At 36.8% G+C, this 24,350-nt stretch overlaps 1 protein-coding gene across 1 annotated transcript in view; it reads right to left on the bottom strand.

Annotated features, from left to right (window-relative positions):
* The window catches only part of SENP7 (SUMO specific peptidase 7), a 41,612-nt gene that overhangs the window by 10,682 nt on the left and 6,580 nt on the right, over nt 1-24,350 (bottom strand). Inside the window, 14 exon segments of the mRNA XM_040569634.1 lie at nt 359-478; nt 2,018-2,134; nt 3,363-3,496; nt 4,550-4,812; nt 6,327-6,494; nt 7,292-7,325; nt 8,455-8,601; nt 9,336-9,520; nt 10,066-10,423; nt 11,033-11,202; nt 11,999-12,114; nt 16,225-16,422; nt 18,072-18,186; nt 18,189-18,268. Of these exon segments, the coding sequence (XP_040425568.1) occupies nt 359-478; nt 2,018-2,134; nt 3,363-3,496; nt 4,550-4,812; nt 6,327-6,494; nt 7,292-7,325; nt 8,455-8,601; nt 9,336-9,520; nt 10,066-10,423; nt 11,033-11,202; nt 11,999-12,114; nt 16,225-16,422; nt 18,072-18,186; nt 18,189-18,268 (2,205 nt within the window).

The raw sequence follows: 24,350 nt of genomic DNA, 5'->3' as shown, positions 1-24,350 counted from the left end.
ATGTGGTAAATGTAAAAATATTTCTAGATGTACAACTTTCAAAATTACGTGGTACCTTGCAAAATTCTGATTTTATAATAAAATGATCAAAACCCGTAAAGTAATTGCCTAAAGCAAAGACTCTCAAAGTTGGAGAAAGGTGATAACACTTTTATTCCTACTCTGTACGAATTGCATACAGATTTTAATGAAAAACACAAGAATGCTTAAATAGGGAGCTACAACATTTAACCACTAGTCCTTTGGAGAACACTGATTACTGTTTTATGTGCTAATTTGGGGACAATCTTGTTGAACATCTGAATAGCAGCAACAAATAGCTTATTTCTGGTCAGCATGCCATCTGAAATTAACTTACGAAACTTTGGGATCTCCCTCGGAGTTCTTTTCTGTCCTGGTCAGGCACTTATAGAAGAAGCTGCTAAATATGTGTGTACGTTCAGCAAGATGTTTTGGAGCCTTCTCCAACAACAGGTATCTACCAAAGAAAAAAGAAGGAAATTGTTATATTCCCTTTCTAGAAAGTATCATTACTGATAAAAACAAGAACAATTATTTTAATGATTTAGCAAACTCAGACTATACTTATTACCAGTTGTCTTCATAGCTGCTAATCATGCCAAACTTTTCTGTCTGCTCTATTGTAAACAGGCACATGGATGGACATCATGTAAAACCCAAACAGCTACTAAGAATACAGGTACTTTTATCACAGGTTTGTGCTCTGGTATCAGTGCTGCTACATTTATTTTCAGAGTTATGTTTCTAGGCTTTTCAACTAAGCCACGATTAAAAATCTGGCCAAATATAAGCCTATGCAGTGTTATACTTCTGCATTTTCAAAAAGCATAGAACAGGTTAGTAGTAGAAATTGTCCATTTTACTTCTACAGGTTATGCACATGAAAGTTGAGACATACATTCAGGAACTCACTTTTTATTATTTTACCGTTGACCATTTTACTATCAACATTATCTTGAGTGTTTACTCTGTAATCCTAGAAGGCCAAAGCTCTCAAAATTTTAGTCACACTACACAAGATGCCTCCAGCTTCATCTGATGACTTATGTAACACTGTCATTTATCTATCATACAGCTCGCAACTCAATGAAAACTGACAATATGGGAAGAAGTCTAAGAAATTTAAAAAGCAGAGGGCTTTCTGCAATAATTGCATTAAATTCCTTATTCAAATCTCCTTTTTCTGGTAAGTAGGAGATTTAGCTATTGCAAGGGTCACACTACGTGATTTATTTCAGTTTAGAACAGAATACAGGAAGGCTTCACTGTAAAACTACATCAAAACACTCTGGTACACGTTTCCTTTCCCATTCCTTTGGGCTAGAAGTTTTATCTGGCTTGTTATTGGTTACAGTTACTACTGACATGCTGGATGCCAAGCTAAATGAAATTCTTGCAGACAACCTTCAAAAAAGCCAGAATTCTGCTTAGGTTTAAGTCAGCACAAGGAAAATGAATCTCAGCTTTAAGGAACGGTGGCCTACAATGCCAGTTCTTTCACAAGTAACTTAAGTAGGATGGCATGAAGCTGGTAAGGCAACCACAACTTCCTCAAGAAGTATTAGCTATGTTCCTTTCTGCAGGAGCCATGTATCAGAAGAATCCCTGAACTCTTGCAAAGAATAGCTGAGAATACTTAATTTCATGCAAACGTAGTAAATAAACTACCTAGTACAGACCCTCTGCTTCGCTCAATTGCCCGATGAAAACTGCTCAGCACTTTCTGTTCTGCAAGGTCCCCATGCAGCCTTTTTTCTTCTCCAGCTTTTCTGTCTAGATTGTATCACAGCCCTTTTGAGGGCCAACGAGAATGAAATTGAAACAGATAAAACTGCTAAGAGCACACAAAAACTTTTAAAAAAGCCAAACTTACCACCTCATCATACTGTTTCTTTTTAAACTGTTATAGCATATTTAGTGACCGATATTTACAGTTACAGTTAAGTCCAGATCAAGTCTGAGGAAGAAGTGGAGAATTAAGTCTCTGATTACTTACTTAAGATAGAAATCGATGATGACATCATTAAGAAACTCTCCATACTCTAAGCACTCTAGATCTTCTCTTGTGACTCCTAGTCCTCCTTTTGCAGGTGGGGGTGGATAAACAATCAGACTAGAAAACAAAAATCACAGTATAACAGGAAAAAAAAAGTTTTACTGTTTTACTTGACGCTTCCTAGTATGGCTGTTCTACATGGAAAATAATTTCTAGAAAACAAATGGTAGTTCTTAAAACCATTAACTACCTCAAAAGTCCTTCACCCAATACTAAGAGTGTTTATGAAAGTGTGTGTTTACACTGCACACTAGAACACTAGAATTTTGAGAAAGCTTTTAAAAAGTAAACTATTTTTCACCTTCACCTTTTGTTTTCTTTTGATAAAAGTAATTTAAAAATGGGTATACAAAATGGTAAGAAATACTAGGGGACATACTCTCAAAAGGTATGAATGAACAGTAATTTTCTGTTCATTAAGACTCCAGTAAGGACTCCCCCATTCTCAAGCAAGAAACTTGGGTTTATGCACCATACAACATATGTATTGTAAGTGGTTTGAAACTACCCTAGTTACCTCAACACTTACAATGTATAAAAAAGGTCTAGACTAACAACCATACTACTTAATTTAGATCACAAACTGAGCATTTGTGCTATTGCAGAAAAGCTCTTAAACAGAAACAAAAACAACTGCCAGCAAAAACAGTGAGAGCATAAGGCAAGAGTTCTTCAGAGTAATTTACTTAACTAATATTTGCCATAGTAGAAGTATGTTAACTAACAAGGTAGTGCATACAGAACTAGGCATGTCAGCACTCTGTTACTAGCTTGCTGCATTACACATTCATGTGCTCATTTTCGCTTGTCTTTTGACCCTACCAAGGGCCTGTAATAACTAGTGAACTGTATGACCAACTAGTTATACATAGATCAAATGCAACAGAACAGTGAAAGAAAACATTTTTTTGAGAAAAAAAAAAAACTCAGCTTAAGTTAGTAGTCATTTTGCTGTGATATGGACTTAGTGGACACTCACAGAGGCCACAAAGTCCCTACCCTCCCACTGATGCATCCATGATATGACCTTGCAGTCACAGTTCAGGTATTCCCTAACTTCCATGAGATTCTTTTTCTTCTCATCCTGTAACATCCATCTTGTTTGTTAACTATTAGGATTGAAACAGGAATAGGTACGTTTACATTTAATGATATTTTAAGTTTCTATAACAACTTTCACGCAACACTTTCAAATCAACTCGAACATGCCAGAGCTTTCATTCCATCAACTTTTAAAATCAATTTGCTCTATCTTCATCTTCTCATTAAAATGAAAGATACATACTTCTTAACTGCTCCAGTTTCTCTTACTTCTTTCCATTCTTCGTTCAGTGCAGAGGACAGAGAGATAGAATAGCAACCACTACTCTGCTTATTTGCAAGGGCGTAACTGGGCCTGGCCACTTTTGGCTTTGATTTCTACCAGAAAAAAAGCAATAATAAAAAGCATCAAACAACTTGATATGTAACACAGAACATACAAAAATCAAGCATGAAGCCCACAGGACTACACTGCATCACTGAAGAGGAACCTTGCTGGAGAGCAGAAGTATAAATACTTAAACAAGCATTTAGACAAATGTGCCAGTGCTCAGACAAAAAAAAAAAAAAAAAAGCTATGCTCCTTGAATATAGTGACAGGTCTTCATCTATTTCTAACCACTCTCTTGAACTTTTTATATGCATTACTCAGCCAACTGAGGCAGAATTAGTTTTGGAGAAGAAAAAGGGCCTGAAAGGGTGATGGAAGACAAATATCAAACTGCCTTACTAGGAGCTGTGTATTCTTGGAAGCTTTAAAAATCTAGTTAACAATTCGCCTTGATGCAATACAGATTTGAACTGGAAGCAGAGCAGCTTTACTTTTAAGTTCCAAGTTTCACACCGATTGATGCGTTGTCTCTGTGCTTTTTACTGATGAGAACAAACACATATAATAATATCTGAATTGACAATGATGTGGGGTTGTGTTGAGACATCTGACTATTCAAAGGGAGCATGCACAGCCCCAACTCCTTAGCAGCCTTAGGAATCATTTAACATTTCAAGCTACAAAGCCCCCACAGGGAAGTCTAGAGGTGTCTAGAATGAGTAAGATACACAGCTCCTCCTCTGCTGCACCCATTCACTTCTGCCTCAACTGAAAAATGGCTCCACTGCTATTGACATGGCTGCCCTGGAGACACCACAAGGGCAGGGAATCCCTATTGGTTCTAAGCTTACGCAACTATAAGTGAACTGGAAGCTTCAGTATTTGCCACTTACAGATGAGGTCTATACATCATTCCTTCATGCATACAATCTAGTTCATTGCAAATCTTGCCTCTTGTGAGAAATAACAAATAATATTTGTGTTGGTTTTTTATGCTATGGATAAATAAAACTTATTTTCTGCACCCAACTATCTAAAACTTACTGGAATATGCAAATACCAACAAGTAGTGATGAATCAAGCAACAGCTACTCACTAACCTGAAATGCAGGCTCATGAGCATTTGAGGTATTCTCTTTTGTCACACATTGCTTTAGCAGATCTTTACTGGAACTCATAAAAGAGCTTTCTTCAGGAGACAGGTCCTTAAACAAGGGTAAGGCTTGCTTCAAAGATAAAAATTCAGGGAGATCTGGTGCTCTGTTCTTCTTGCTTATGTCTGCAATTAATTCAGACAGCCTGGCTTCTTCTTCTTCAGTGAGTGGTCGGGACAACTCAAGAAAAACAAATTCACTAGATTTGGCTGGAAAAAGGAGAGAATGGTTATTATCAACAATTAGGTTATGTGATAAACGCTTGCCTGCACACCCACAGAGGAGCGCAACAGCAGGAGGAGCCCAACCAATATCCCTGCTGGGCTCACCATAAGGCCATCAGCCCATCAAAGGCCCAGCTCCACAAGGCCAGAGGAGCAGATAGTGGAGGTCAGGTCACTAGCGGGCCTCCACCCTGCTCAGACAGAGACGGAAACAGGATGAGACTGTTACTGGTGTCTGTGTTTGTATGAACACTCTGTGTCTGTCTGTAGTACACGCTGTCAGCTGTGTACATATGTGGTGTGTATGCGGGCATGCCTGCTGGGACTACATCTTCAGCCTTGCTACCGACTGAGCTGGGAGACATGGAGCTGCAGCAGCTTTCCCCCCTGAAGTTGTTTGATCTGGTGTGATATATTTTTCTCTAATATTAACACACTAAGAAAGCAGAGCATAACTGTGGCAACCATTTACACAATCTGTAAAACTACCACTGATCTGTGTCTACATTCATTTCAGAAGATTTACATTAATGTGTATTTAAAACATTCAAGCATAGAAATTTAGTAATTCCTGAAGGTTTCCACCAGAACAAAAATGTAATCAAGGTATATAAACCTAATACTAAAAAGGGTCCCACAGCTTCATACTTAGATTCCACGCATTTCACTGGGAGCTGTGTCTATACATGCTACCAGTAACTTTGATAAACTCAGATCTAGAAAAGTAAAGGTAACTCACTGCTAAAACTTCACTCAGTGTCTCATGTCAAAGAACTTCTGCTCCTTATGTAAAGTTAGCATTACATACATTTTATCTTTATAGAGGTAGTGACTATACAGGGTAGAAGTACTGTTAAATTTCACACAGGCAACTCTAACATCATAATTTTGTTAAATGTCATTTTGTAATGACTTTGCTAATGTAAAAACATGGCATGATTCAAACACTCTGAATAATTGAGCAAAAGTTATACTCAGTTCTTACAGAGCTTCACCCTCAAAAAAACAAATAGAGCTAATCTATCAGAACCTACATGCTAACCATCCCATTTGGTATCTAGTCAAAATTTTCTCCAATATTAATGTGATTGCCTTGGCAGTCTTGTCAAAGAACCAAATCAACATTTATCTGCCATGCCATTCTTCTTGCATATACACTACTCAAGAGTAAGGACACTTATCATATCCCATTTATTTTTGAGAGAGATACTTTTTACACAAGACTAGTTTTTAAAGGCCTTCACACACAAAACTGAACAATGTTGCAAGATCTTTTATTTTATTTATGTAGCAGTGATTTTGAATCACAATATTCTGGGGTTTTTCTTCTAAGATGTCTTGTTATACTCATATTTGGAAAAGCAAAACTGACCAATTTTTGTCTTCAAAAAGCTATAGGTTTTCCTTAATATTCCAGAAGTGCAACTGTAAAATAACCGGGTTACTGCCATGACATGTAATAGACCTTTTCATTGCGTTTAGGGAAATTGATTACTCACATGGTTTGCTGATAACATGCTTTCCCAACTGGGTTTCAATCTTTTCTACATAATCCGCAGACAACCAAAGGAAAATTATTGTTGAACAGCCACCATCACTTCTCCACACGCCAAACCTTCTCAAATCCAGGGTATCCACTGTCAGCTTAATATTCTTATTAAGTGCCACTGTAGAAAATAGGATTTAAATGAATTCTCTTTCACTACCGTAGACAATTGAAGTCATGCACGTCATAGTAATTACATACAAAGACCTAAGTACTATCAGAGTGCATTAAAACTGTACTCACATATTTTACTCCTAGCACTATACTAAATGTATTGAGAATTTAGTACTTAAATCACTTATATCAAACCAGGTAAAACAAGGATACCAAACAGTAACACCAAAAGTTAAACATCTAAATGCAAGATTCTTCATGGAAGAGAAATCTTATTCTTGCTCAGAATAACCACAATTAATACATACAAATTTAACAAATTTGCAAGTCATGAACTTCTATTTTATTTTGGTCAATCCACCTCAGAAATGCTACGAGATAGTAAATCATACATCACCTTTGGATAACAGACTGAATGCAAATCCATACTTATGTTCCTCTTGGCTTTAGTCAATACATACATTTTTAATAAACCTTAGCGTCTAAAAACCCTAATCTGAAAGCATTAATGTTTCACCTCAAAAACATGATTTGGTACATTAAATACAGTTCAGCACTTAATATATGCATGGATGTACAAGCAAGGCCATTAAAATTAAAAGTTACCTTAAAAATGTAAAAACCTGCTGTTATTAATGCTTACACTATAGACACCAACACTTTCATTTACCGAAAAACATGCATTTTAAAAGTGAATCAGTGTTTCTGTGAAAGTAAGATTATAAACTATTCACAATATAAATATATGTTGAGTTGTACTCTAAAGATATGGTTAAGAGAAGGCTAAATAAAAAATTTTCTTACCTTGAAATGGTATCGTAATATACTTGGTCATAAACTGAAATAAGATTAAAAAGAAAATAAATGAGTTTGCTTTTCACAAATTGTTTAAAACAAAGTAAGAATATTTTATTATCTCCACATCTTTCTTTGCTTATAGCCAAATAAACTGAAAACAGCAGACCTAATTTGAGACTTAACATTTTCTATTTCACCTAAAACAACACTCCTAAACATGTATTACAGAATCCAAATGACACCGAGAATAAGCAGGAAGTTAGAGTTGCCTACAGACTCCTTCAAAAAAAAAAAAAAAAGATGAACACTTAGACAAAAGGAACTTACTTTTAGGCACTCCATGATAAAGACTGTAACTGTAAGCTGCGCTATTTGAACTAATAAATACCATACAAATAGTCGACACTGGACAACGACCTTGGTATTTATACTAAGTTTTGCACTGAAGGCCTCTAAAGTTTCTACTTACACTGCCACTACGTTAAAAAGACTTGTCTAAATAAGGAATGCTTTATGGTCACTTCAACTGAAGGCCGTCACATACACTAACAGGAGAGGTTGCTCTTACCTTACTGCAACATGCACTAAGAATGACCTTTTTTTTTCCCCCCAAGGAAAAATTTCACTTTCCACGTAAAAGCATTGATTCTAAAATATTTCAACTGGTCCCTGAAATGTTTTTGGCATATTCATTTAAGAGATTTTCATGAGATGTTTTCATTACTGCATAAGAACTGCTGCACAAAACTGCTGTTTTTTGAAAGCTGAAATTACTATTGCAAGTCAGTATTTCAAAATGTCTAACTATAAACAAAAAAAATACGTATGCTTATACTTTTTTAACTCCAATAAATACAATGAACGTAGTCAAAGACCTGTGGAAACTTCTGGAGCTGATACTACATTTAAAGTACACCTTCACTTACATTTCTGTACCCTTTTGAGTCACATATTGCCTATGCACTAATGTTTTTAGTATTGTTTTAATGCTCTTTGAAGTTACAAAACAAAGAATTTTCTGTTTAAATGGCAAAATCAATACATATTAAACATCTCAACTCTGATCACTGTGATTATTTAATTCTAATATTTGTACTATAACCAAATACCATAACCAGAATTTTCATTTTTAAATATTATCAATATGTCACCATAATACATCAACTTACCCTAGCAGGACCTGTTGATAACCATTTAAATTTCCCAATGTATAGATTATCAAATTCAAAATCTAATCTTGGGTTCATCTGTTCACTAGGTGTGCTTCGAGAAGATAAGCTGATGGGACAACTAACTTCATCCGACTCTGTTAAAAGCTGGAAAAAAAAATACATGGGCATTAAATTAGGCATTTCCCTTCTGCAGTCTTACAAATTCTGTTTTTAAGAATTTACTCCCAAAGCCAAATTCTGAACTAAAGCCATACATTTTTATCACAGTCATTACTGATAACCTCCTCAAGGGTTGAATCGTATCTTGCTCCGAACTTTCTATTGTCAAGATAAAACCCGCTCTCTTTACTAATTTACAGCCAAGTTTACAGCCAAGTAAAAACTTGAAAAACAGAGCAACAGAAAACACTCCTCTTCTGATACTGAAGGTACAGGATCCAATTCAATGCTTATGATCAAAATGATGCATCTGTGAGAGGAGGCAACAATGGCTCTCTTGGCCTGTTTCCGGATTAAAGAGATTGCCCAAATCCAGGCCAAACAAGGCAACAAAAAAGCTCATCAAGTCTAAAAAGGGGAAACAACTTTCATGTTAGTTTTAGATTGTAATTCCACTGCTAGTCACACAGGAAAGGAAACTTTAACCTATCCTGTTCTGCTGTCTACACAGATGCTTCAACTTCTCCACACAGCAAAATACAACAGTGGACCAGATAACAGAAGAAACTACCGTGAAATAAATTACTACAGCTACTTCTTGGCTAGGGCTAATCATATCTGCTCTAAGCATTTCACACTTGTCCTAATGTGCAAACAGAGATAAACACTGTAAAAATAAAGGGATGGCATAACAATATGTAGGCCAAAAACTGGACTACCTGCTCTGTGCAACTTTCCACGTTGTCTTCCAATGGCTTTTCTGAGAAAAGGACGTCAGACTCTTGGTCTGTTTCTTTAATATCAGTACTATTACCCTGCAGCAGTTCTGTACATTTTGGTTCAGAAACTCCATCTTCATCATTTGGTTCAGAAGATCCATCTTCATCATCACTAGAAAGGACAACTAAAGAGGAAAAAAAATAGATACATATACTACAAGATGCAGACATGAGAATACTTCTCTCACTGTAGATTTCAGATTAACAAAAACCTCTCTCTCTTACAGATGTAATACCAAAAAACGCTATCCCAGCCAGCCATGGCCTGTGTGCATCAAACTGTATGTAACAAGAAGTACTGTCTTCTATCCTTATTATCACTTCATACCCAAGATTTTCAAAATTATTAAGACTATTAAAAGAGATAAGCCACAACATACCTGCTTCAACAAAGAGAGAATATTTTTCTCAATTTAAACATCATTAAAAGGCACAATCTTTATTTTCCATACCCACAAAGCCAGCTGCAAGATAAGGACTGGAATTTGAAAATCCTGCTCTCTTCCCTCTTTATCAAGCACAATACCATCTGTACTCCAGTAGATTGTACTGGACACAGTCTGTTCTCAGCCTTTTGTTCCATATATTTCAACTAGTCAGTCATGCGTGAGCTCTCCCAGTACCTAAGCGTATCAATAGTAATAGTCAGCAACACAGATACAGTACATACTTGGGTCAACCACAACAACTGGCTGATCACCCCTGGAGATTCTGTTCCGCAGCTTGCTCAGGTACTGTGACGTGTCCGCCTTTAATTTCCTGATGGCGCTAATTCGTGTTGAAATCATGTCCTCACTCATGGCAGGAAGCTGTTTCTCTGACATATTTCTGGGAGGAGACTCTGAGCCAGGTTCCACTGCGCAGCTGTGAACAGACTTTAAATGGTTGTGGGTGAAAGTGTCTAATTTATAGTCTCTCTCCAATGTCCGGGCAACACAATCCTGCACCAGGTTAGATCTGTGATCTTGTTCATCCTCACAGGGAGTTCTGCAGCCAGGAGATGGAGTTGAACTCAATCTTTGCTCTTTCTAGAAAATACGTATCAGACAAAAGATATGTATTTATTCCTTGACCTTTCTATGATGGTTCAGATCAGTGATCACTGAGACTTTGCTTTGAGCTACATAAAGTAACTATAGCTGATTCAATAAGCCTTTTTTTTTCCCCAAATCTAAAAAACTGATAAAAATAAAACTTTCGGGAAGGGTATGACAGACGGAGGAAGAGGAATTCACGATCCACAAGATTTCAGTAATGCCAGGTATACTTCACAAATTTTGTATAGAAGTTCCCCAATCAGTTTTATACCATCTGTGAAGAAAGCTTTACTTTAGCTAAATAACTTATTTCCAAAATTGTTTTACTCCATGCTCCCGCCTGAAGGAAACACTGTCATTCCTCTCTCTCAACCTTTCTGCTACAACAAGCATATTCTGATACTGCGGACAGATGTACATACTCGCTCTTCTTGATGCATCACTGAACTCAATAGGTGTTACAGTTCTGCTAGATACCCTATTTATCAATACAATTCTTGAATTTTGGATGTTGCTACCGCTACTACAGAAGTGTGCGCAAACGCACAGTGTGGGCACGCATGTATACAAACATATAAATTAAAATTAAATGCAACTTACAGGCTGTAGAAGTAATTTTTCTGGAATGTGTGCATTACAATCATCAGAAATATGGCCACTAAATCTTCTTTTCCTTTTCTCAGAATCCAAACAGCTTGATCCCTTCCAACTAAGAGAAGTACTGTTCGTGTTTCTTCTCCTCTTATCCAGTTCATCACAGTTCTTGTTTTCTGTGTTAAAAAAGAAGTGATTTAACGGGTTACACTTTGTATTTCTTTGTATATACCTTTGTATTTCTTGATATCTGTTATATTTTATATAAAACGCATGGTAGCAGACACCTTCCACGAGAGATAGTTCTTTTCTAATTGCGTGTAGTTGTCAGAATATATTCCCTAAAATAATACGGGAAACGTTATTATCACAAGAATAGATAAGCGTATAACCAAAGTCACTACTCCCAAGTATGAATTAGTGCTCTATATTCCACAGTCTTTCTTTTAGTTTGTTCTGGATGCGACATTCTCCACTTCCTGTTCGCATCTGCAAATATTACTTATCAGTATTGAAAAGACTGTATGTTCCCCCTACAGAATCAGCAGACAGCTCATTATTTGCAACAAGAAAAAACAAATAGTCACGTAGCAGAAATTTCAGCGGGGTTCACAAACCATTTCAGTATTCCTAATATATTCAATTCTTGAGATTAAAGAGATTTATTTTTATAAAATCAGGATTATAATGATGTAGTGAGGCTTCTCTCAGTTTCCTTTTGTTCACAGATCTGACTCATCACAACTTCATTCTTATTTAAAAACATAGCTACCTGATATATTTTACCATACCTGTAAAAGCTTGGTTTTGAGCAAACATATATACTGCAACATATATTAATAATGCAATAATGCAACAACTATTATTTTATTTCTGTGCTCTCCTTGTAACACTAGACTTCAGAAAAAAAAATACATTCTCAGCAATCTCGAACCATCATATTTGAACGCTAGATTATTGTTCATTACAAACCTTTCTTCTGTAGCTCTCGTCTTCTACAGGTGAAGACGTTACTTCTTTCTGGTTCCTTAGAAGCTTTGGTCAATTCAGACAGATCATCATCTGTCATTCTTGAGCAATACTCCGACCTGTAAAGAACATTAACCAAGAGTTATCTTTAATTTTGGAAGAATACTTAACAAAAACCTCAACAGAAACAAGAGTTGATTAGACACGTTTCTGCCTCTCAAAAACAGGTGGAGCTCAGCAAATGAAACACAAACTAGTTCAGTCCCCATTATGAAAACATGCAGATACTCTGACATCACTAATGAAATGGATGTTTATAAAAGACATGAGGAATGAAAATCTGACATGCTTGATCCCAGACACTGAAATATTATTTTGCTGTAAAGCATGACTACCATGAGAACACAGAAGGAAAAAAAAAAAAAAAAGAGAACAACAGTCAGCTAATTGTATCCTTGCCTTTGAATGCAGTAGGAATGAGGCAAAGTAGTATATTTGTTATTTAGATTTAGAACTGCTAATAGAATCCACAGGGTAAGTTCCTGCAATGAGAAAAGACTTGAAAACGAAGTTCCTGCTCAAAAGAGCCTGAAACAGTAACTCTGAAAGGAGTTGGATAGAGAGGGATCTGAATGAGTAAAAAACGGAAAAGAAATAGACAGGGTTTAGAGCATGGAAAACTAGGAAACCTACACATGTATCTCTGAGCTTGTGCTTTCATTCTAAAAATAAGGACATGCAAGAAAGTAATCAGTTGGGGGTATTATTTAGTTTTGATTTTTGTTTTTAATATATTGGAGAATATATACAGGATGCACTGATAGCCTGAACAGTATGACATCCTTACATTTGAGTCTGATGTTGCAAATGTTAACTTCACATTCTCTGCAGGCTAGTTAGAGCTGACAAAAGTCTTACGTAACTGTACTTTGGCTTCCAGTGTATGCATTATGAACATGTAACAAAATACGGTATCGTGATATGTTCTCACTGGAACTTAATTACGTCCAATATACAAGACTTCTCTTCTGAAAATTTACCAGGAAACTAACTTTCTTGACCTTTGCTTCATTTGCTGTGAGAGTTGGAAGATAAAAAAAAAACAGAAGACTTAAAAGATAAAGCAATTTAGTGCTCCTTTGGAAAATCTGTTCCTTTCCTCCTTTTGTCACTTCACTTAGTACAAAATGATTTTGTGTTAATATTTTCATAATGTGCTTAACTTAGAATTTTGCAGTCCAATTTGCAAAGAGCTAACTGCTGATCATATGGGTCCAAACAGCTGAGCTTGGACCTGTAAAGAATGGCATGAACCAAGGGAAAGAACATTCTTTGCCATCTTTAACTGGACAACCAAAATTGTTAGACACTTTCTGAACAGCTGCCCTATCTTCAGTGCCGTATCTGTAAATTGGAGTTTGACTGCTCTTCGGGAATGCTGTGAAGATAAATAAAGGTTTCCAGAGTGCTCTAATATTAGTGATGAACACTAAATAAACACCATGAAGAAATTACTAATTCTCTTGCCACTCACCAAGAACCACAGATGTGCCCATATCCACAAGAAGCGTGTATGTAGATAAGCTGTATCATTCATTCTATATATTGAACAAGACAGTCTTCCAAAGAGCAGGCAGCTCTAGTTAAGGAATAGCTAGCCTTACTGCAGAAAACTTGATTTTGGAACCCACAACTCTCTCTGTTTAAATGCTTGTATTCAGAACATGTAATCTGACTGCTTTGAATGAAAATACTTAAGTGTTTTTTAGATTTTCTTTGAGACATTTTTGAGACATTTCAACCAAAAATAGGGCCAATTTCAATAGGAATGGTTCAGCTAGTGGACTTCCCTGAACATATTTACTGTATATATACAAACTGTGCAGGTTTTATTTTTATTTGCAATCTTCACAGATAATTCCATTTAAAATGCACCTCTTAACAGGTATACGCATAACCTAAGAAGCTGTGAAAGTATATTCTGAAGTGTTCTCAAGAGCCACAAGAAACAAGTGTAAATTTAGACAGCCCTAAGTTTCTTCACATTTAAGACCCACCTTAAATTCATTATACTGATAGATCAGTGGTGACTTAAACAAATGCATTTCATACTGGGTTGCAGTGAAAAAGCAATGCAAAATCCCCTCTGTAACATCAAAAGCAAGAAAGGAAACGGGGAACTCACAGCAAGCTCTAGCTGATAGAGAACAGTTAACTTACTACCCCCCTGTTTTGATCACACACAATTCTTTTACTTCATTTGTGATTTCCATAGCGTACCAAAGGAACAATGTTCAGTAAAACAGAACCTGCATTCTAGTTACTCTGATGGTACCAGAGAATCTCAACATGGCCAAGTGCATACATATGCGTATCCATTATAAGGTGGGGGGAGCTTCAACTGCTCAGAAGAGACTCCAAAAGCAGAATCCATGCCAAGTGCATCCTATGCACAGACAGGAACTACAGAGAGGCGACCAGGATCAAACCGTGTCTTTGTTGGAACAACCCCTAAATTTTCCATTTCCCACAGGATGTGTATTAGAACTTGCACTAATACCCCGGTCACTGGGAGGGTGAAGTGCAAAATCCTCCTCGTGTTCATTCCTGCTAATAACGAGCTTTTTACTTCATGCATTAGAAAAATGCATTTCAGGAATGGAAAGCTAATCCTTCAAGCAACGAACACCACCAAATCTAAAGCAAGTTGAGGAAACCAGCTACTAAAAAAAAATGATTCAGATCCTTTTTACCTAAAAAGAGAAAGTTAACTACAGAAAAATACAGACATTACTTAACCTAAATTAATATAGATCTAGTTCCATACTTTTATTTAAAAAGTCTGAACTTCCTCTACTGGTATGTCGGTAATGGATTTCTGTTACTGGTTTTCCTCTTCACAGGGTTACATGAAGCAGAGTGGTTATCAGCTGTTTCAGTACTGAAGAGTCTGAGCCATTCTTGTGCTTAATATACAACAGCCACCCTACAACTATGAGCTTGAAAAAACATGCAAGATGCCTCCTCAGATGTAGAGGATTACATTAAAAAGTTCGTGTTTTCCTCTCTATGAATGCACTACCTCCCATTGTCCAAAACAATACGAAGAAGAAAAAAATTAGAAGAAAAAATATAGATCTTAAAGATTTTGTAGTAAAACAAAACAAAGAAAATCCAATCCAAACTCCCCACCCTTCCTTTAGTCAGGCCAGCTATGAAAAGATATTTCATAGCATCAAATGTAATACTTCTAAAGTGACACTTCATAGACAATCTAACTGTTCTAAATCTCTCATTTAAATTGTAGCTTTGTCAGATTAATTTAAGCAGTAACAGAAAAAGAGAACACAAGTCTTACCAGATGAGGTTCTCTAACATGTTCATGTATCAGAATGAGGAGTATGACTTATTTTTCTTAAGTTTTTTTAAGATTTCTTTAATCTAGGAACTGTTGATTTTTCCTGCCCCCACCAATTCTTCTTCTCTTCCTTCCTCATCCTATTTTCTTCCCACAGATATCTAGCTATTTGTTCCTGTGGATACTTTGCTGTTAAGCAAAGAGAAGGCCATAAAAGGCAAGAGGAAACAGCTTACTCTGAATTCAACTCCCATCCTGGACTGAAACAAACATTATATAATTCTAATATCTAATTTCTGCTAGTTTTGTGTGTCAAGCATTACTGTGATGTTCAATCAAGGTAAACACAGGAAGAAAAGAGGAAAAGCAGATGCTACGCAATGAGTGTGACACACACACAGCCCTTAAACAGTGGTCATCTGTTGATGAGACTTACACCTTTGATGGATTAATAAGAAAAGAAATGAACAAATCACAGAGAGGAGCTTAGCAAAATCCTGTAAGGAAGTTACTTGAAACTATGTTAGAAGACATTAATAGCAACAGGAAAGCAAGGCTCGTTCTGGACACAAAACCAACTGAACTATGCTTGAATTACATGGCCATCTTCAAAAATCAAAACCAGCAATCCACTGGAAATGCAGATTCCTCCTCTGAGAGAAGAGTAGCCTATTGATATAATGCACAGCTTGAATCAGAATAAATGTAAAGTTAAAATGGCTTGTCAGAGCCGGGTGTTAGTTTGCACTCGGGATACTCAACTTCTGCTTCAAGGCAGGAGTATCATAAAAATTGTTCCTGAGCAAATCCTTTCCATTGTGAAGTTATGTCATTTCAGGAAGATCAGTGAAATCAGCACTGAGTAACATACCTTTCAGACAGAAAAGAACTTTCACGAGGAGAACTTAATATTTGACATGTCTGCACGCTGGTAACAGATGATGAAGCTAGTTGACCTGATTGTAATTTGTCAGCATCAGATAAATCAGCATCAATTATTACGTGGCTGTCTATGTATTTTCTTCCAATTCTCGTCCTCAGGACATTCGTCAAGATAACTTGAGGTTGCCTGCCATATATATAACAGTAAATCATAAATACTGCACCAAAATCCAGAGAAAGAAGCTTCATGTTAAATTCATGCTTTTTAGGGGATTGATAATTCCCAACATCATCAAATTTCATTACTCTTTTCTCAATCCTCTAGAAACATAAAACAAAATCCCACTAAGAAATTTATAACCCAAGGTAAGCAGATAAAGCAAAAAAATAAAGGTAAGAATCTGTAAAAGAAAAGGATAGAGAAATAACTTCACCTTAACAAAGTATTATTCACACTACGTTGCCTCTAATACATAATCTAAGTACTGTTTAATAACTCTAAAGCAACTCTAAAACACTTCAACCAATATCTGTATATATTTCTCTGAATTATGGAGCAAACAATCTTGATTTTCCTGTGAACAAGAAGCCTCCAGTAAAACAGAACTCCCTCAAGCTGTTAGTCAACAGATAAAAAGTAGCACATACGCAAAAAGTTAGCATTAGATTTTGTTCCCCCTCCTCAACTTTCAGGGGAGATTCTACAATATAGAAATAGCGAGGCTCAGAAAAACATCTGCAACTGTAAGAGTTGCAAAATAAGCTAGCCAAATAAGCAAAAATAAGCTAGCCAAAAATATGAAGATGTTCACTGGACCACAGATGTGTAAGAGCAGCACAACTTATTTTGCAAAATGCAACTGCAGTCAGCTTGTTGTACAGCTTTTGACTTACTCCCCTCCTCCTTCTCAAACCGGGATTTAAATTCTACCACTTCCACTCTGAGTTATTCTGGATCATGGTGTATTGTCATGTTCTTTTTTACATCTATTACAAACAATGTTGTCTTTTGGGTATCTCCTACATAATTCTCCGCTTCCCTGTATTCATCCACAAAGCACACTCCAGCACAGACTGCGTGATGTCTGGGGAGCACTCAGATCGCCTCCTGCGTTGAGATGAAAATCTATTTTTAATCAGGAGGCTACATTAGGGACAGGCTGTTGTAAATACTCACAGGTGACATGCACTGATTTATCGTTATAAATACAATTTAGAGGAAGTCTGGTACAGAAGAATACCATAGTCTGGATGCAACCTCCAATAAAGGAAGTCCCTAAACTGTTTATCGTCAGAAGCTCAGAGCGAAACATCAGTGTAAAAAGTATTCATTCTAGACGCACATTTCTCTAGGTATTGGCAACTGACCACTGCTTAAGGAAAAAAAGACACTGGACTTAATATGCCTCTCTTCTGCCCCTTTGTGCTTGTTCTCATATTTTCACGTGTAATCTGTTGAACAGTGAATATACTTGACACCTTGCCTGAGAAAGAGGGAAGTTAAATGCAGATGTGCTCTTCTTTTCCCGAGAATTTAAAATACATATATCTTTTTTGAGAGTCTAATGGCTGAATCACCATTAATTGGTCTTGTCAGTACAGGACCGCCTATAAGCCATCTGATCAGAAATGCCATTACAGTGCACCTGGTACCATCTCTCTCGATAATTATCAACAGGAACCAGGTACAACAGAATTCAACCCAGTCAGATGACAGGAGAATGAGAACAAATTTCATGAACAAGACAGCTGTGATACGATATAGAATAGTTACTCATGAAAAATAACTGCAAGGAAAATTATTTTGTTTAGTGACACAAGGCAAAGAGAACATACCTTTTAGATAGAAAAAGACTTTGGATAGTAGGGTTTAAAATTTGCCATATCTTTAGGCTGGCAACAGATGATGAGGGTGGTTGATTTGAGTTCAGCTTGCCAGCATCAGAAAAATAGCATCAGTTTTAGGTTGCGCCTGTGTGTATTTTCTTCCTATTTTCGTCCTCAGGACATTCGTCAAGATAACTTTGGGTTGCCTGCCATGCATATAATAATAAATTAATAATAGGGTGCTGAGAGCTTGTTAAGTCACACGAATTCAACACAGCTTTTCCATGAGTTTCCTGTCCCTGCATCATAATTTATATCTTCATTAGAATTTACTTTACTTTCCTGACAACTTACGAAGCAATTCTCTTTGGAGAAGAGGAATCGTAACATAATCTGTTGATCAACCCATCCTTTCAGCGTTTCTTCTTCTGGTTATCAATGACTAAACACATGCATTCTGTGATTCTGAAGTGGTAAACTTTCAGCACAGGGACATGGAAATTTCAGCGCCTATTTTTTATTGCAAAATGTCAGAAGTAGCATCACCACGGCCTAACAAACTATTCTGAAAGCGTATTGGGTATTTTCAGGGAATGAAAACATGCAGTCACATTGTGGCATCTTATTTTAGAACCATAGAGACTGGCTTCCTTATCAACATTTAGAATACAATTCTTGCTAGAAAATATTAAAAAAGATTATAGTCTCACAGTTGTGAAGCTCCAACTGATTACATCTCTTCAATTTCACTAAAGAAATAACAGTGAACTATGAATTACTAAATTAATGAAGACTCACTATTAAGATTCTTTAAACAAGTAGCTATACTTCTGAGTCTGCTAGGTAGATACTGAAGTCTTGACCTAAAGAATTAATTCTGCATCAAAGCCAGTAACTTGAACGGCTTTCTTTAAGCTGATAAGCATTATGTACCATAGTTGATTTGTCAGGATTTATCCTAGATTACCAATTTCATTTTCAAACGGGTGAGAGTTGGACTTGTTTTCCCAGGACAGTTGTAAGAGCACATCGAAGCTCAGGCTACTATGATGGTTTTTAAAAGATTACCAAGGTAAGAACTCCTTTCTTGCTTGTGTGTCTAACCTAAGTCACTCACCCTTTAGTGCAGGAATCCTTCTTCCACAGCTACAGAAAAACTTTTACTGTTCACGTAGCTTTTACATGTTACGGCAACATAGCTGAAGCAAATAGCTGCTATTCTTCAGAGGGTTGACAACCGCAGACCTGGTGACATGCTGCATTCAGCTCAAGAGCTCAGTTATTTGGTAGTGGGTACTAAACATATGCTTGCGTGAAAAGCCTTGGAGAACAAGTATGCTTGAACCTTTAAGAAAATTTCAAACTGCTATGCTAGTGATAGGTGAACAGGGAAGACATTTCAAGATCCTTCTACAGTGTTCTTGCATAAGTTGCTGCACGTTGAGATTTCTTTTACATGCTAACTTATTGTGTTAACACAACTTCTTACTGAACTTAAAAAGACAGTAAGGTTTCACTGCACAACTGGGAGAACCTGCATATACACTATGAATGCTTTTCAATTTTAATCAAATCTCTGCATCACTGAATGCCATAGTTAATGTGCACAATGATCTGTGTTCTCCAAGAACTCTGCCATGCATTTCCTAGACTAGTGGTCTCCAGACTTTTTTGATCATGCACCCCTATCAGTAAAAATACTTTAATCACACAAACAATGTTTATTTAATTATAAATTATACAAACACACTACTAATACATAAGTTAATAAACAAATACTGAAAAAAGGATTAATAATGATAAAAACATTTTATTTCTTATTTATTAATGGTACAAAAATTACTTGTTTCCTGCACACCAATGGGTTGTCTTGCAGATCTCCCGGGGGCGTGCAACCCACTCTGGAGTCCACTGTCCTGCATGACGGACAGTAAACTTAAAGGGTTCCAATTCAAAACTAAGTAACTTAAGCTGAAGTGTAGACACTTTCCTTCATTCTCTGGGCTTTTCTTACAAGTTTCCAAAGGAAAACTAAACAGAAGAGTACTGGTTTTGGTTGGGATAGAGTTGATTTTCTTCAGAGTAGCTCTTGAAGTGCTTTGTTTTGGATTTCTTTTGAAAACTGGTGTTGATAACACACCAATATTTTAGTTGCTGTTAATCTTGTCAAAAAAATAAAAAGCTGATGGATTAAAAAAAGCACTAAGTTAAAGCACTTTGTTCAGGTTCTTGGTATCAAAGGAGGAAAGTGTTTTGTAAGGGATGAGTCCTAATTACTGCAGGAAAAACAATCCAGGGTTTCTGAAGTAAGAGACGGACTCTTTGATGGCAATGAGAAGTTACACGTACAAAGTCTCTAGATTCATCAAAAGACTGACCTAAGCCACAGGAGTTCTCCAGAATGCTTTAGGCAGAGTCAGCAAAAGGCAGGGAGGCATTTGCTGTTTTATCCACATTTGCATATACCCCGTGACTACTTTTAAGAACCCTTTGCAGAGTCTGAGCATCTGCTTCAAATATTGTAGACCAAAAAAAAAAGGTTTGTTCTGTACTTTAAGGATCCAGAGAACTGAGTTTTATTAAACACATACTGAGCCTGCAAAGTAGTCTTGATTTAGCACAGGAAGCAAGAGACTTATCTTCTACGGGAAGTCAGAAGTTCTAGTTTTATTTCTGGGCTTCTCAGATGCTTCGAGTTGATACGTTATCCCTGGTTTACTATGCTGGAAGTGTTTATAGTGACCAGACCTACACATAATTTGATTGTCCAACTGTAAGGTATTCTAGAAATAATGGATGTGAGGAAACACACCCATGTAAGAAATCTGGTAAAACTAAGAATTGAGCCACACAAGAACCTATTAATCTGTTAATAATATTTACAGCTTCTAAAGTAGTTAATTACAGGGATAGAAGTCATCAAGTAACTCATGCCGATTCATCTTCTGAAACTAGAGATTTATCCTTGGGTTTTAACCTCCTCCTTAAAGATAAGGAGGACTTAAACTACTTTAGAGGTCCAGTTACTACACAGCTGCAGCGAAAAGACATCTCATCTTTTGGGGGAGTCTCAGAAGAGATGAAACACTGGAAGACTAAGCCAGATACCTTCTTTCTTCCTCCAAGACAACTTGAAACTAAAAATCAAACCTCGAAGTACCTAAACAGTGTCCTTCCTTCAAATACAACGGTTATAGAAGATGGCTTTTGCAAAAGGGTTAAAAGGGTTTTAAAAATCATTACAGTAGAGCACCATGAGACAACATAAATAAGTTATTGTATGGAACCTTCCATCCTCCTGACTAGAGTAATGCTAACAGACTATTTGGCAGAACTATTTTTTTTTTCAGGTTTCATTGTTTCACCTTGTATAAATAACAGTTTTTCTTTTCTTAATAAATCTTTTCTTTCTATTTGTCTAAGATGCCATAATTAAATTTTACTAAATTTAGCCTGAGTTCACAAGATAATTAGTCCAGTGGGAACATACATGGTCACAGAGTCTTCGGTTTAATTGTATGATCAGGACCTATAAAGATAACTGAAAAGATTCCAACCCCTAAGGACTTCAACAATATCATAATGACAAAAGAAAACCTACAGCAGGAGGTAAAGCAGTGAGAAGAATTTCCAGTGCAACTGGACTTCATTACCTATAACTTGTTCTGCTATCTTGGAAGCTTAAATCTGACATCCTTTGCTCATATTTCTATCAGGTTAGATCCTGACAGGCTCCAGGTCCCTTAGCAATTTGGTTTAGTGTATTACGAACTGAATTAGCAATGTTTGCCACTCCCTTGATTTAAATGGGCTTTATATATTTTAGTAAAAATATCTTCTCAAAAATGATCTTACAATTTGAAGTATACACTCATCTAGGCAACTACCTTTGCACTGGAAACCTGCCTGGTAAGGAAAAAAGCCTCCAACAAATAACATGGAAGAAAAAGGTATATATTTGGCTATCTGTAAAGGTGACAGCATCAAACTAAGGCATCACTTCCTACATGGAATCAGTTTCTGACTGAAGACATTCACATGAACTATCTGTTATGACCTATCTTCAGAGCTGTACAGTGCTTGCAGCTCTCAATGGCTTCCCTTTTCAATAGGGAACCTGGCACCTGGTGGTATTTCTTGAAAAATCATGTAACGAAGAGTAAGCATAAAAGAAATGCAAGAAAAACACCCACATTTATGCCAAAATGCATCTCTGCTATAAGGACTTACGAGGACTGGGACACAGATACCTAAATCACCTGTTAAATTGTCCACAGAATGTAGTGAGCAAGTCATGCAAAAGAAATTCCAAAAAAAAAAAACCTGATGCAAAGCAGGAAAAAAGCAAGCAAAGTATGCACCAAAACCGATTCCTGCTGACAGAAAGCAACCTGCACAACACTAAGACTGGAGGCATCTTGGTGAAGGAAAACCAAAACAGTATTTTTGTTTCTATGGCAAACACCCACCTTATTTATGCCCTCTTCTCCACTTCCACACGCTATTACAGGTAATGAAAACATACTTAAAATTGTAGGGGTGGAAAAGAAAAAAATATGCAATGTGAAAAATGCTGTTAGCTGCTCCTCTTGAGTCTTAAATCACTTCACGTGCAGTAGTATTATGCTAACTTACAAAGTGCAGGACCGAAATAATTCATATCAATTGGCAGAAAATGGCTGACCTCTACTGCACACGAGAATCAGAGCTCCTAGATGCAGCTCCTTTCTCAATGACTGTATTTGGGTACAAATCAGTGTCACAACCCTTGGCTCCCGTTTGTTCAAATTTATATTACAGTGTGATCAAAACCAGACCTAGAAGCTACTGACTTCTCTTGGAGTAAATTAATTATGGCTTACACAACCATCTTCAATGCCTGTATTCTTCTACCAGTAAACCCAAATTTTGTAAAAATAATTATTTTAATAGTGAGATCCCATGTGCCATGCCAGGGTCCCCTCTCAGGTCATGTAATAGCTGAATACTTATCCTGGGCTCACAGAATAAGGCCACTGATAGACTTGCTATATATTCAACTACGTTTTTGCAGTATGTACACAGCCCAGATGGTTCTTGGCCCTTCAAAGCCCAAATGAATAAAATGATGCACAGTCAATATTGGGAAACTCTCATTGTCACATTCATTGATGACACCACGTGGAATAGAAGACCTCTTTATGTTGTCCTCATCTTCCTACTCCAAGACCTTGCCCTTTCATCAATTCATTACAAGTCAATGTTTTAATGGCAAACATCCCAGCTAGCCTCACCACTTTGCTGGACCAGGAAGTTATTACCACCTGGATGTGTGCATCAGGGCAAGGGGAAGCACTGTGTAATGACTGTCTCAGGGTAGTACTCGATTCAGTTGTGACGTATTGCAATTAATGTTTAAAATTCTGAGCTGAAAGAATCACATCTTAAGTATTTCTCCCACCTTCCCCCTGAAAAAAAATTAACAGACCACGACTAGAAGCTTGAATTTCAAAACAACTATTTTGTTGTTGTTGGATTTTGTTTGGTTTTTATTTCCCTCTTAGAGAATACAGGAGTAATACAACTGAGGTAAGTGGATGTCCCTAAGCTTTGTTTCCAGTCAGTGACAGTTACCCCTGGAACAACGTCATCCCCTTCCTCAACAATAAAAAAGCTTCATAAGTGGGATAAAAAACATCAATTGACCAATACATATCATGCCTAGCTTTCTGCAAAAACACTAATTGGACTATATGTATTTAACAAACCGTCCTAATCTGTTTTTGACACAATCACGAGAACATATAAGAGATCACCATGGTATGAGAGGGACTAGGGAACTAACATGCCTTGACACCCTGTCCAGAGATCACAAACAACTCGCCTCAGAGTCACTTTCCACAAGGCCCTGAGCAGATATTCAAATGTAAGCAGCCATGTTTTATGACCACTTTCAACCATCATGGTCCTTCCACTCAGCAGGAGGGTCAGAAGCAATAAGTTACTACATTTTGTAATCCAGAACTTTAATTAAACCATGAGCAAATGTGGGTTTGTGCTAACACATCCATTTAGTCACTTCTGACTAAAAAAAGTGGCAGTAACAATGCTTAGGCAACACTTTAGATGAAATATGCCTCCCTAAGTATTTGGTATTAGCTACCATTAATTAAGATTATACTTAAAAAAAAAAAAAGAGAGGAGCTAAGAGTTTGTCTTTAAGACTTATTTCCTGGTTTCAGAGTAAATACGAGTGTGACAAAACACCTACTGTCACTATGCATTCTCATTCTCGTGATCTTTGTTTCT

This window comes from Cygnus olor, chromosome 1 (genome assembly GCF_009769625.2).
Source record: "Cygnus olor isolate bCygOlo1 chromosome 1, bCygOlo1.pri.v2, whole genome shotgun sequence".
NCBI classification, from domain to species: Eukaryota; Metazoa; Chordata; class Aves; order Anseriformes; family Anatidae; genus Cygnus; species Cygnus olor.
Note: the sequence above shows the minus strand (reverse complement) of the source record. Positions and strands in the feature narration are given on the sequence as shown.